The following is a 15,672-nucleotide window of genomic DNA, read 5'->3' on the forward strand; positions in this document are numbered from 1 at the left end:
AATATTCATGCTCTTCAATTCACATCCCGGACTTCAGACAGAATAAAATAGTCAAAAGGTATAAAAAAATTGTTTCAGTAAAATTAATGGAAGACGTGACGTCATTCCAATGATATGGCGGAATAAATGGCGGATGGCGGTCAATGAACCCCAGTATAAAACATTTTAGGCGCGCTAGGGAAACTATTAACGACAAAAAAAAACGGACAAGTGCAAGTCAGACTCGCGCACTGAGCAGATAGCTATTATGATGTCGGCATCCGCTAAGAAAGGATTTTTCTCAATTCAACCCCTAAAGGGTTAAAATAGGGGTTTGAAGTTTGTATGAAACTCTGTCAGTTTTAAAGTTAGAATTGCGAAATTTAGCAATTTACACTCATCTATATATATAAAAGGAAAAGGTGACTGACTGACTGATCTATCAACGCACAGCTCAAACTACTGGACTGGTGGTGGGTAACCCTAATGGTGTTAAATAGGGGCTTGAATTTGTGTTGTCCACGCGGACGCAGTCGCGGGCATAAGCTAGTATTCTCTAAAAAAGTTAAAATCTATGTTATCTAAATGACGCGACAGAATAAATGGCAGCCAATGAACCTTCGCATAAAACATTTTAGAGCCCCACCGATGTTTTATCACCGTTCAAGTTAGAGTTTTTTCCCCATTTGTCTTTAAGCTAAGTGACATTAGTAAACTTTTTGCTTAATTTACCTAAACCTTTAGATAGAAATGTATTAATTAGAACTCTCAATCATCATAAATTTTTAATCTAAAAATATAAAAGTAAAAGGTTACTGACTGACTAGCTGATTTATCAACGCACAGCTCAAACTACTGGACGGATCGGGCTGAAATTTGGCATTGAGATAACTGTTATGACATAGGCATCCGTCAAATTAGAATTTTTGAAAATTCAACCGCTAAGGGGGTGAAATAGGGGTTCGAAAATTGTGTAGTCCACGCGGACAAAGTCGCGAGCATAAGCCAGTCAATAAATAAATGAATGTGTAGGTATTTTCATTGACCAGATAAAGAATTAAAAAAAGTAGGTAACACAGAAAATTCATGTGAAACTAGAATCACCTAGAGTGTGTAATTTTGAAGACACACTGCAATTTATCGTCAAGGTAGATTGTAGAAGTTACTTTAGGGGATCACTTAGATTAGGTATAGCATTGCTTAAAGGTTGAGAATATGACACATTTGTCGTCTGAGTGGTCCGCTAAAGAAGCCCCTGTCTTGTCTTCGTCGGTGTGGATTTACTTTTTAGATTTTGTCTCCAGCATACAAGCTAACTTTGTGCTTTTCGTCGTCGGTTCAGGAGCTGAGTCGTGAAAAGTTTACAACGGCATGATGCCGCGCCTTCGTCCGCGTGGATTTAATCACTTGCGAACCTTTTTTTTTTTTTTAATAGATATAGCGAGCAAACGAGCAGGCGGGTCACCTGATGTTAAGTGATTACCGCCGCCCATGAACATTTGCAGCACCAGAGGAGCCGCCGATGCGTTGCCGGCCTTTTAGGAATTTGTTGGTCCGCCCCTTGAATAACACCAGGTTATAATCTAGTGGGAACACCGCCGATGGGAGTTGGTTCCACAGTTTCAAATGGTGAGGGTGAAATTCCTTACGGTGGCGCGCGGTGCGGTTGTAGAAAAAAGAGGGTGGAATGAGGTCAAAAAGCTCCTCAGAGCACTCCCCATTATACCTTTAAATTTTCAAGGATAAAAGTAGCCTATATCCGCCTCCGGGATGCCAGCTACCTCTGTAGATGGTAATTGAGTAGGAATAGACAAATGCATTATCCAGAGGCGGATTATCCCTGAGGCATACTAGGCACGAGCCTAGGGACGCGAGATTACGAAGGGGCGCGTGCGATCATGCAGAGTTGGGTTTCTTCCGCCTCTTCTTTAATATAGCAAAGTGTGTTTTAATATAGCAAAGTCTTCACTCGTTCACTTAATATAATCACCAACTACCAGCTTTGCAATTATAGTACGTGACGGGTATAACGTGCGTGTGGGCGGGGCGTCCCCCTGCCTCATATCCCGATTGCCATCTCAATATGTCGCGGACTATAACGTTCTTTCGAAGTTAGTTAGTAATTAGGGTTCCGTACCTCAAAAGGAAAAACGGAACCCTTATAGGATCACTTTGTTGTCTGTCTGTCTGTGACAGATTTGTCTCTGATTTTGATTTTTCTTTATGTATCAAAGGTTTTGAATTATCCTTCAAAATGTCGAAAAAATACGGCGGTAGGCCGGTTTTTTTTAATATGGCTGCTAGAGGGGCGCCTATGAGATGCTTGCCTAGGGCGCTCTCGACATTTAATCCGCCTCTGATTATCGCAATTATAATATTAGTAAGGATTTTTGGTATAGATTTAGTTCCCTCTTAAGTCTTAATCAAAGTCAAAGTCAAAATTGCGCAATTAGGTGCGCTTTTTGGAAACTAAAGCTAGGAAACCCGAACCGGCACTGTATTAATTTACTCAAATTCAAGCTAGAATAGGTACTTCAAACTTCCGTTCATAGACAAACTCTCGTTAAATCGATGGAACTGATTAACGATTTATCCAGGTCAAAAAGGTTAACAAACTTTACCTTACCACGTTAAAACTACGAGAAACTCAACGATAAATTGCCTGGAAACATCCGGCCCGAGGAAATGAGAGGTTATTTCCAATCCTTATCTGTTTAAACTTTGTAAAATATTTGATTTCGAGTTTTATGTACATACCCGTACGGTGGCGTAGGCAATACCTAATAAATCAGGTATTTGACTCCAATTTTTTTATTACTTTATTATAAACTAGGATAAAAATAATGACGTAAACTGAAAAAACTAATTAAATCGATCAAATAACAAAAAAGTATATATGTCCCGGCTGTACTCACGTGTTTAGTCAACGTTAGCCCGACTAGTTTCGAACCCATCCGGGGTCCTTTTTCAAGGGAGTCCGTTCGCGCACGCGCCGCAGTTTTGACTGCGGGCCGCGCGTGCCGCTGCCCGTAGAGCCCGTTGTGAGGGTGAAATCACTCACGGTAGTTTAAACGCTAAAGTTATAAGCATTTAAATATTTCTAAGAGATAGCGACATAGCATTTGACGTCACACCTTACTGATGCCATAGTAGCTTCGTTCGGTTTCATACAAATTTTCGTTTTGCGAGAAAGGGATAGAAGACCCTCCCACTCCAAAATTAAAATGCCTGTAACTTTGTAAATCTTGGCGAATTTTTTTTATAACAGGCGTGGAACCATTTTCTTCTTTCGGACGCATTAGGTATAATAATATCTACCAGTAATAACATAGGTAACTTGAAAATAGTAGATAATTTTTTTTTTTATTCAGATACAAGTTAGCCCTTGACTGCAATCTCACCTGATGGTAAGTGATGATGCAGTCTAAGATGATAGCAGGCTAACCTGGAAGGGGTATGGCAGTTTTTATTAAACCCGTACCCCTTTGCCGTTTCTACACGGCATCGTACCGGAACGCTAAATCGCTTGGCGGCACGGCTTTGCCGGTAGGGTGGTAACTAGCCACGGCCGAAGCCTCCCACCAGACCAGACCAGAAATTATAAAATTCCAAACCCCTGCCAGGAATCGAACCCGGGACCTCCCACTAATAAGACCACAGCGCTCACGACTGCGCCAGGGAGGTCGTCGAATCTAATTTTGCACAGACTACATTTGCATTAATTCGTATCGTATTTAAATGTTTTGATGTTCATTGCATATTAAAATTATTATTGCGCTCCCGATTGGCCATTCAAAGGGTAACGACTACCAATAATGTGTTAAACGCCGATACGTGACAAAACAAGTCTACAATTATTATTACTATCGACCGATCATTTACCATCGTTATCAGTTTAATTGAGCTATTAATGTGCTTTTACTGTTAAAACAAAGCTCTAACGGCTTATCAATTAGGCTGATCGCACATTTTCTACTACTTTTATCAACTACTAGGTGAAACTAGGCATCATTATCAACCAATAGACGTCCACTACTGGACATAGGTCTCTTTTATGGACTTCCACATGCCGTGGTCTTGCGCCGCCTGAATCCTATTGTCTTGCAATGCTGCGCTTTTCGGTGCGAGGTCGCTATTCTAGCACCTTGGGACCCCAATGTCTATCGATGCCCTACACATTGCCACTTCAGCTCCGCAATCTGTTGAGCTATCTCGGTTACTTTGGTTCTCCTACGGATCTCCTCATTTCTGATTTGATCACGTAGAGAAACTCCAAGCATAGCTCTCTCCATCGCCCGCTAAGTGACTCTGAGTTTTCATAATATGAGGTTCATAGTTAGGCGACCATGTCTCGGATCCAAATTATGTCATCACTGGCAACACGCACTGTTCGAAAATTTCGGTATACCAATTACCGGTACCTACCGATTACCGATTACCGGTATTTATAAATATAGGTAAAAACACATAGCAAAATAAATTTATCTACAAAATCGGTTTGAAATAAAATAATGTATTCATGGCATTCAAGCGACTGAATTTAGTATTCAACACAAATTCGCGATCATTAGAAAATGATTTAATGCCAAATTGAACGCTTGTGATTGTATTTGCATTAATCATTCGTGATTAAATCGCGTATTGATTGCAATGTTGTTGTGATCATATTTCGTGTTGCAGGTGTTTGATATTGAGAGGCAATAATGTTGTTTATGATATTTGATACATTACGGAATTAATCATAAATAATACAAATAAACCAAATTAGGGAGTGATATTTGTGATAATGATGATGATGAATTAGTAGTAAAAATAAAAAATACGCACCTGATAATGTGTCTGTACAACCACCGCCCTAAAAACTATGGAAGCATCTTGGACTCTCGTCTCCAAAGGTCTCTCCGCGAACTTCGGACACTGGCTGTCGCAAACTATTGTCTGGCACAATAACAAGACTACCACAAACAAATCCCTATTGGAAAACTTGGCTGCCGGGCATGCCATTTTCAACTTTAACACAAACACTTCAAGTTACATATTTGTATGTCATTTCACAGCACTCTGCTTCGCTCGCCGTTTCTTTTGTCGTTTCCTGCTCAGCATTATCTGTAACAAGTAAAGATATTTCAACGTTATTATACAGATAGGACAAAATGATGAAACATTTAATCTGAAAGAGGCTATTTGGCAAATATTCGCTCTTTTATAATAAACCAATAGCTCACCTAGCTTTTCACATAATTGGAGAAGAAATGTTATAAAAGTAACTTCGTAAATTAGTAGGTAGTAGTAGTAGTAGTAGGAACTGGTTAACAAGTTCTTGGACATGGAGGAGCTCGCGAGCGCTAGATACAAACGGCACAAAACTGTGGTCTGTCAAATCCTTCCAAGCAAGCAAGTCCAAGAGACATGTCCAGCAGCAGACAGTTTGAGACGACAACTATGACGTCAAAGTAGACATAAAGGCTCTTTTATTAGTCTCTCTGAAGCGTCAATTTACAGCTGACAGACAACGCAAGCCTAAACTGGTGGATCTGGAAACTTGAAAATTTGTATGCACGTATTTCTATAACATAGACCGATTCCAATAAATAATTCCGGTAAATCCATGCGGACATAGTCTGGAGAATTAGCTAGTTCTTTATGTTTTTAGTGACTCTGCTGCCAACCGGTCTAGAATTCAATTCTAAATAAAATCGATGTATATACTTACATAAAAATAAAAATAAAGTCGGAAAAAACGGGCTGAATTGAGAACCACCTCCTTTTTGGAAGTCGGTTAAAGAATATCTGATTGAAATAATATATAATAATAATAAAAGTAATAACACTTATATACAACTTTAGGTAGCCCTGAAGCATAAAATCAAAACTTTATTATTTATATTTTCCCAGTAGCTGCTCTACCATTTAAGTAGGTATCTAAATAAATCTCTTCGGTAACAAGACAACAAATTGGTTATTTCTTCAATGCGGATTAAAAAATATTATTTCCAATTGGTTTTTTCCTTCTTGTTTCAGTTTCCTGGCGCATTCTTACTTTGTTTTGTTTCCTTTAGGGGCTTGGTGCGCTTTCACGAGTATTATATTTCTGATAGTTTGTTCTGGTTTCTTCCATTATTGGAATTAAAGTTTTTTATGACATTCTATATAGAGAGACAGCGGTGATTTTTATATCTATACTAGCTGATGCCCGCGACTTAGTTCGCGTGGATTTAGGTTATCAGAAATCCTGCGGGAGCTCTTTGATTTTCCGGAATAAAAAGTAGCCTATGTCACTCTCCAGATCTTTAATTATACCCATGCAAAAAATCACGTCAATCCGTTGCTCCATTGCGACATTATAAAGGACAAATCAACAAACAAACACACTTTCACATTTATAATATGGGTAGGTATAGTGATTTAAATCGCCCGTGGTTAATGGCCTCATCTTGTGAGAGAAGGGCTGGCAAATTTTTGCGCAATGGATAGCCTATGGCTAATTATTCAGAGCAGAAAACAATGTAGGTAGCCAGTTTTCTTGGTACCTAACAAAAAAGGAGAACAATATATCATTCTCAATTAAATTACAAAAAAGTAAAATTGAAAAAAGGAGTACAACTCAACTCACTGGGTCTAGAAATTTTAAATTTTGTACTGGTACATGAGTAGGTAAAGAGAGAGAGAGCCAGCACGTGCCAGACCTTCGTTATTTGTTTAAAAGCTGAAAGTTAATTTAAAGGTATGGGTTTAAAACTGCCATACCCCTTAACCAGTTTCCATCTTGGACGGCATCATCACTTACCATCAGATGAGATTGCTGTCAAGGGCTTGAAAAAAGGGCGTCAAAATTGAAAAATATTTGTCGTTTACGCCATGTGACGTCATTAATCGCGTTTGGTACAGCGTTACGTTAATAATTAATTATTTTAAAAATAAATGAAAATCATGTCTTTTTTTTAATTATTCTCTTTAATTATTAATTCTAGCCCTATAAACTACAGCTATACAAAAATGACATCATTTTATCGCTGCAGTCCAAGACCGTTTTCATGCTGCCCAGCCAATGAGGTGCGTTTCATCATTGCGTCAGCAACCAAACAACCATTTAGAACCTTGTCTTCAGAAATACCTTATACATTAAACAGTACTTAGTATTGAAAATCCAACTAAATACCTCTAATATCCAACAACATTGTTCGTAGTTGATACCGTAATCCAAGGCTTATGTTACAGAAGCTACAAACATAATGTACAACCTAATTGTCAGAAATGCTACACACGCGTAGCTACGCTACGAATGTTGTAGACATTCGTAGATTTATGTAGCACTTGCACAATAATTTTATGTTATTGTGTAAGAGCCAGCGTATGCCAGAGCTTCGTTATTTAATAAAAGCTGAAAGTTTCTCTGCGTATTGTCCCCAACACAGGGTGGAACGATCAGTGACTATGAAGTTTTAACCTTTAACCCTTTAAGGCTGTCTGGCAGGGGGTTGCCGACATACTAAGTGTCTGGCAATGCATGACGTGATTTCTAATACTATTCCGAAAATCATATTAAAAAAAATACATTTTATACTTTGACGTAAGATTTTTTACACGATCCACACTTCATAGTCGCTGATCGTTCCTCCTTGTGTTGGGGACAATACGCAGATAAACTTTTCAGCTTTTATAAAATAACGAAGGTTTGGCACGCTATTATGGAAAAGGGTTTAAATCAAATTCTACTTTAAAACATAAATCTGTGAAACATAAAACGTTATTTAAACTGAACAATTATTTTTAATTCTATAAAACAGTTTATTTTACTGCTAAACCCACCTGAAAGGTTTAATGAGTGTTCTAACAAAATAATTTTGAAGATAAGCCAACTTTATGTGTAGGTACTCCGACAGTTTGACCTCAATAAACAACCAAACAACATCAACTGTAATAAAATAATTAGTAAAGGGTACGAAATTATTGCTGCAGATAGAAAGTAAATGTTTGATATCTAGTTCCTTAATTGAGTGAATCGGATTCTCAGTCGAGATTGCAGTTATGTGACGATACAACCTAAGGTGCAACGCTCACCTGCAGAGTGAATTGCGGTCGAAGTGCAGCGTGGTGACCGATCAATTGACAAAAAACAAATGACAAAGTTTCATTACCCAAACAAATTCTGGCAAAATTATGAATCGTTTTATGATCGTTATAAAACTTATGTTTCTACAAATAATTCACTTGATAAAACAAATTACCAGACGAATTGTTATTTCATAAAATATCATTTGACAAACAATTGATTTCTTAATCGTGTTAATTAGTAAAACAACATATCGCCCTTTTTTTTGATAAAATCAATTGTTTGATAAAATGAACTGTTTGATAAATACTTTAAGAATTCACCAAATCATTTAAATGTCGACCGGGCCGACGGAAGAGACCGGGGTCTCTTTCCTCCCCCCCCCCCCCCCCACTCCCACCATCAAGAGCGAGTGAAGCGAGCTCGGGACTTGGGGCACTCCGACTCGGAACGGTTAGGTTAGAAGGGGATGGCGGGGTCTGTAAGACCCCGCCATCCCCTTCGTGGGTTATTTCTTTTTTTACCACCCAGAAAAAAGGAGCCCCGCTTCGCGGTACTCACGATAGTTTAAACGCTAAAATAAATTATATTTTAAATAAATTTAATTAGTTGATCGGAAACCAACCGCAGTGACCGCATGTAAATTAACACTTTAATCATCTATAACAATCACTAACCACCGTAGCGTTACCACACCACTAGTAATTGCTGGAAGATTGACTTTTGTCATTTCACCACTACGTCTTCTGTGGCTGATGGTAGGTTTATAGTAACGATGCGCGATTCATTCGAAAAACAATCGAATTATTCGATTTTGTTACTATTCGAGAACAATCAAATAAGAATTGAACAATCAAAAACAATCGATTGTTTTCATTTGATCAATTATTGTTACTTAGGGCACGGGTTTGGGACGAAATGATCGAAAATCGATGGAATTGCGCAATTGATTTAGATTTTCGATTTATTCGTTCCAGACCTTGCGCTCTGCATTCGTAACGAATAGAATTAAAGAGACAATTGAATTAATCGAAAAATCAAACTTTTTAATTGATTGTTTTTTGTGATAAATAAATCGACGAAAAATAAATCGATTATTCAACTGTTTGATTCATTCGGTTGTTTTTTACAACTGTCACCCATCGCTAGTTAATAATTTATAGCACGGTGAAGTGAAATATGAATATTTATTTGTTTATTAATTTTTATAAATGTTTATTAAATATGTTCAATACTTAACCATTCCCTTTACAGGGTAGGTATAAACCACAGTCCAAATAATCGCTTAACCATTTAGTACCAATTAAGATTTAGAGGATCAACTCGGCCGTAACTAGACACGATCCATCAAGCATGGCTTGCTTAATATATTACCCTGAGCCGCTTTGAGACTCGCTCTGGTTAAGATTTTATGTGAGCTATGTATAATACACTAGCTTATGCCCGCGACTTCGTCCGCGTGGAGTACCTAAACAAATTTTAAACTTTAACAATGAGATTTTAACATGAGCTTATGTCATACTGCTAATTTCAAAAATATTAACTATCGCGATTCTAACCTCCAAACTGACAGACTTTCATACAAACTTCAAACCCCTATTTTACCCCTCTAGGGGTTGAATTTTGAAAAATCCTTTCTTAGCGGACGCCTACGTCATAATAGCTATCTGCATACCGAATTTCAGCGCGATCCGTCCAGTAGTTTGAGCTGTGCGTTGATAGATCAGTCAGTCAGTCAGTCACCTTTTCCTTTTATATATATATATATATATAGAAGAAGATAAATATAGGAATTAAACGTCATGTACATATAATGTGTACTGTGTATGTGTAATGTATAATGTGTAAGCTGTGATAGTCTAGTGGTTAGGACGTCCGCCTTCTGATCGGAGGTCGGGGGTTCGATCCCGAGCACGCACCTCTAACTTTTCGGAATTATGTGAGGAAAACATCGTGCAGAAACAGGCCTGATTCTCCATAATGTTCTCATAGGCGCGGTAGACTATGGCCAAAAGTTCTCACTCTGAGAGGAGACCCGTTCTCTGTAGTGCCATAGTCCACGCTGGCCAAGTGCGGATTGGCAGAGTTCACACATCTTTGAGAATATTATGGAGAACTCTCAGGCATCCAGGTTTCCTTATGATGTTTTCCTTCACCGTTAAAGCCGGTGATATATAATTTCTTAAAACGCACATAACCTCCGAAAAGTTAGAGATCCGTGCCCGGGATCGAACTCCCGACCGCCCAATTCCAATTTTAATTAAACAACATCAACAGACCGAAAACGATAATTAAAATTAAATATAAACCGGAGCACTTAATTACTTTGTACTCATTTTAACAGACAGTTCATTAAATTGTAATGTCATCAAAGTTTCCGGATTGATATGAAAACAAAGAACTCATGAGTTTATCGTACTTACGATAAACAAAATGTTAATTAAAATCTGCTTCATTTCCGGTGTCTAGGAAAATCGGGAAAGCATTTTTGCTCTAAGTTTTTAGGGTTCCGTACCTCAAAAGGAAAAACGGAACCCTTATAGGATCACTTTCGTCCGTCTGTCTGTCCGTCTGTCTGTCAAGAAACCTACATGGTACTTGCCGTTGACCTAGAATCATGAAATTTGGCAGGTATAGGTAGATCTTATAGCTGACATTTTGGGAAAAATCTGAAAACCGTGAATTTAGGGTTAGATCACACAAAAAAAATAGTGTTCATGAACTAATAATTAGTATTTTCAATTTTCTAAGTAAGATAACTATATCAAGTGGGGTCATATGAAAGGTCTTCACTTGTGCATTCTAAAACAGATTTTTATTTATTTTTATGTATCATAGTTTTTGAATTATCAATAATCGTAAAATGTTGGCGGGGGACAATAGAGTGCTTTGTTGTGATTGGTGGACTCAAAAGTCACGTAATCAAGACAATGTGCAGAATGAGGGTACCGAACGGGCGTGGGCCGACTTTTATGCTAAGCAACTGCCTAAGCTTGGCGATCGCGGGTGATCGGCTATTAGGTTTCTATAGGTGGTGGTCTATTTTTTTTTTACACAGGAAATGCCTGACTCATACCCCTCCGTCAGGGGAAACAGAGGGGTTATGTGGGGCTTGCACCCATTAAAACCTGTGTTCCTCCCTCGACAGCCTAGCGGTTGCGCGGGTATCACTTACTAGTATTGCTACCGCGATCCCGCCAGGAACTGGCAGGCGGGTCCCATCGCCAGCCTCGGAATAGGGGGTGGTCTGTGCTTTTATAGTCCGTAAGCCGCAACCCCAATGGAGTTGGGCATGCCGTCGGAAACACCGAGGTATCCATGAGTATTTTCCTCCTCTCAAACGAAAAAAAGGGGTGGTCCGTGCTTACGACCAACTTAAATTACTTGTACAGCCCAATGAACCTTAATAAATTTATTGAATAGAGTTTATAATAATTGAAGTTAAGTTCAACAAATTTCTAAGTTCATAAATCCTTTGAACATAATATTATTCGGGACTACAATAGGTGCCTCTCAAATTTTATCATTATCATTTTAGGAGCAACCGATTCAATGATTTTGATGTAGATTTAAACAAAGGGATTATGGATATATAATAAAGGGCTTAAATTCAAACGAGATATTTTAGTACTATTAGATATTATATAGAAGTAATCATAATAGGTATTATAAGGTATTGTAAGAAATGACGTAATTTATTAAAAATATACCATCGGCTCGAAGTTTCAGTCAAGTGCTGACGTCACTAAAATGGCGGTCACGCGCATTAGCAATTTGCGGGACTTATGCCATGATTTTATAACCAGGTTTTGCGGTTGTTACAATAACAATATCTTATAGTCTGGTTTTATAATATTGTATTTCTAGGTTCTAATAATATTCGTTAATATGAATTGCTAAATTAGGTTCTCAGAATAATAGCAAGAATAATAAAATGATAAAACTTTGAAAATGATTTACCTACCTACCTAATTATTATTCAGGTCTGTAAAGGTTCTGTAACTTATCATGAAATATGCTGATGATTTATAATAACATTATTATAGGTGTACCTACTGCTTGATTTTGACGCCTCGTCGGAATAGGGTACGGAACCCTAAAAACTAACCAGCCCAAAGCCAACCAATAAATGAAATGAAAGTAAGGGCGTTTTTGCACGAGCAACTGCACGACTTCCGGTCACGATACACAACACACGACACATTGCATACGACGTGACGTTTGTACGTTTTTCCACGAGTGATGATTCCGCAACCACACGGTAGTTGCGGTATGTTTGGGCTCCGTTCCGTACCCTAAGGGTAAAACAGAGCCCTATATTACCTAATGTCTATAAAACGTGTGTCGTGCTGTACATTAGTTGAATGAGTAATTGTTCATAGAAATAATATGTCGTCACCGTATTTTATCGTGTCGTGCGGTGACTCGTGCATAAAACCTGCAAAATAAATTAAAACTAAAAAAGATTCACAACCATTAGTTACTTTGCTTGCGTTCGACTAACCATTATTTCTTACTAGAAGATAACCGCGACTTCTTCCGCTTTTAGGGTTGTTAAAAATCTCGTGAGAACTCTTTAATTTTCCAGGATAAAATGTCCTTCCCCGGGATGTTAAGCTTCATCAAAATCGGTCAAACTGTTGGGCCGTAAAAAAGCTAGCAGACAGAGAGACATATTATACACTTTCGCATTTATAATATTATCTACTAACTTATGCTCGCGACTTCGTTCGCGTGGACTACACAAATTTCAAACCCGATTTTCAGCCCGATCCGTGCAGTAGTTTGAGCTGTGCGTTGATAGATCAGTCAGTCAGTCATCAGTCACCTATTCCTTTTATATATTTAGAGTATAGATTTGTTATTAAAATCGTTTCGAAATGAATAATGAACCTGCTGCGAGTCAAAGAGCTTGACTTCAATTGAGATAAAATTGATAAACAGTAGAAACGAGTCATTCAAATTAAATTGATAAATTCCGGAACAAGCGCCTTTGTTATTATAACCGTGAAATTATATTCTGTTATTTCACTCCCAGAAATTAATTTTGTATTATTTTTCATTGTTTCTCTGTTATAAGGTAAATTGGTTTTGTGAAATTGTTTGTTTAGTACTGAAAAACGTTTATTTTCAATAATTTTCATACATTTTACATGCGAGAAAAGACTCCGTATTTTTACATTATTACACTGAATTGCTTGACGCTCGTTCTGAAAACAGTTTATAGGTATTGGCCTCAACGTTGGCATACGATCCACACGTTGGGGGAACAGTGTTGGGGCCAGCGTTGGGACCAAGCAACGTGTGGAGCCGGCGTGAAAGAGAGAATTTTTTTACTCAATTGGCTTACTTTCCCACTTCTCCGATTTAATGAAAAATTGCCATAGATACCTACTCTAGGTTAGTTTACGTTCTACATAGACTGCATCATCATAAGTCTAAGGCTGAGATCTATAGAGTGTGCACTTTGACTTTGCTCAGACTTAAGATTGAGTTAAAACAAGACAGATTTATGTGAGAGATATATCTCTGTCTCGTTTTAACTCTGTCTTAAGTCTAAGCTAAGACAAAGTGCGGTCTATAGATCTCACCCTAAGTCAAAGGCTATCTTATATCGGAATTTAAAAAAGTCGTTTCTGAACTACTAATTTATTTACACATAGTGTTATTACAGAGATGTCACACCCTCTGTAGTTTCCAGGTCACCCCCAGTATTAAGATAATGTATGCATCTGCGTCTCCTCATTCGCTAATGGCAGCGAGTCGCGACAATCGATTACAGAGCGCACATCGAGTTCATGCAGACATGTTTGATTGATGATCTCTAAGAAAATGCTCTCGCTTCACTTTTCAGCAAATTGAAGCGGTACTGCAGTACCGTTTTCCTTCACCGTTAAAGCAAGTGATATTTAATTACTTAAAACGCACATAACTCCGAATAGTTAGACGTGTGCGCCCGGAATCGAACCCCCGACCTCCGATTAGAAGGCGGACGTCCTAATCACAAGGCTATCACAGCTTTTTAATCCATTAGTAAACGTATATCCTTGTACAGGTAATTGCTTATAATAAAGAAGTCCCTGCTTGTATATACCTACAAGTTAATTTAATTTATTATATTATGTAATATTTCAAACTAAGTAATTTACATAAACACATATTGTTTAGCTTTAGACTGTGAATTTAATATTAATCTCGTAGCACAAGTTTTGGTACCGCGTAGGCTGGCGATGACAGCTAATCCATTACATTATCCTGTACCCATCTAATTTCTTACTCCTCGGATAGTTTATAAGGCTTTTAAAATAATTATTGTTTGACATCATTTTATACTATGGTGCCTTTTCATCAGTTATCTATTTCATCATCATCATCAACCGATAGACGTCCACTGCTGTGGAAGTCCCTACAAGAGATTGTCTCCCACACGCCACGGTCTTGCGCCGCTTGAATCCAGCGAGCGATGGAGAGAGCTATGCTTGGAGTTTCTCTACGTGATCAAAACAGAAATGAGGAGATCCGTACGAGAACTAGAGTAACCGACATAGCTCAACGGGTTGCGAAGCTGAAGTGGCAATGGCACATAATTAGTTCCTAAAATCGATAGACGTTGGGGTCCCAAGGCGCTGGATTGGCCACCTCGCACCGGAAGACGCAGCGTTTCAAGACCCCCCACTAGAAGGACGGACGACATCAGACGAGTTACCTATATACCAGTTACTTTTTTACAAAAGCAACAGTCATAATTAATTAAAATGCGACTCTACTGCCAAAATAGAACAAAAAAATGCAATTTTTCACATTTGAAAATGGCGCCATATACAGCCGCCATATTGAAAATATCTAGTGTCACTCGGTGTCATGGATTCTAACGATAGGTACCCTTGGATGTTACCCCATAATATTACATCCAATTCTGTTCGGATATTAATTATAATTTAGGGCGGAATAAAGAAACTCACATACATCAGCACATCATACATGAACACTGAAAATGTTACACTCCTTTTTTTGAGCAGTCGAATAAAATATACAGAATGTAGCTACCTATATAAATGCAAAATGTTGTATGACTCCTATGAGTCGCATAAAAATCGTGTATAAGTCGTATGAATTTATTCCATCACTAATGTACTCGTACGACTGCAAACTGATAGGTATTCTGTAAAACTCATCTCAAATGAAGCGCGTCTGTCGCCGCGTCCCCATTTACTAATGAAATGCTGCAGCGAAATGTGTTTGTGTATCCTTGTAGAAGTATCGGCAAATTACTTTGAGCATCTAACTTATGACGTTGTTTTTATGTTTACTGTCATTACTGGAGTGCTACATTTACAATCAAGCCATACGATAGATTAAAAAAGTCTTGGAAACAATACACATACTTACGATAAAAGTAGTATTCACATTTTAGGGTTCCGCGAGGTTGCCAACGGGAACCTATTACTAAGCCTCCGCAATTCGTTCGTCTGCCTGTCAGCGGGCTGTATCTCGTGAACCGTAATTGGTAGAGAGTTGAAATTTTCATAGATTGTGTACTTCTATTGCCGCTATTAGCTATAACATTAAAAAATTTAAAATGGCCGCCATGAAGATTATGTCTGTGAAATAAAACCCACAAGTAATCACGAGCAATTTAT

The 15,672-nt window shown here is 38.2% G+C and overlaps 1 protein-coding gene across 1 annotated transcript in view; it reads right to left on the reverse strand.

Moving 5' to 3' along the window:
- Positions 1-15,672, reverse strand: part of LOC117986395 (uncharacterized) — a 47,894-nt gene that overhangs the window by 26,610 nt on the left and 5,612 nt on the right. The window contains exon 2 of the mRNA XM_069501936.1: positions 4,807-5,085. Within this exon, the coding sequence (XP_069358037.1) occupies positions 4,807-4,983 (177 nt within the window). The 5' untranslated portion in view covers positions 4,984-5,085. The remainder of the gene's footprint in view (positions 1-4,806; positions 5,086-15,672) is intronic.

This window comes from Maniola hyperantus, chromosome 11 (genome assembly GCF_902806685.2).
Source record: "Maniola hyperantus chromosome 11, iAphHyp1.2, whole genome shotgun sequence".
NCBI lineage: Eukaryota > Metazoa > Arthropoda > Insecta > Lepidoptera > Nymphalidae > Maniola > Maniola hyperantus.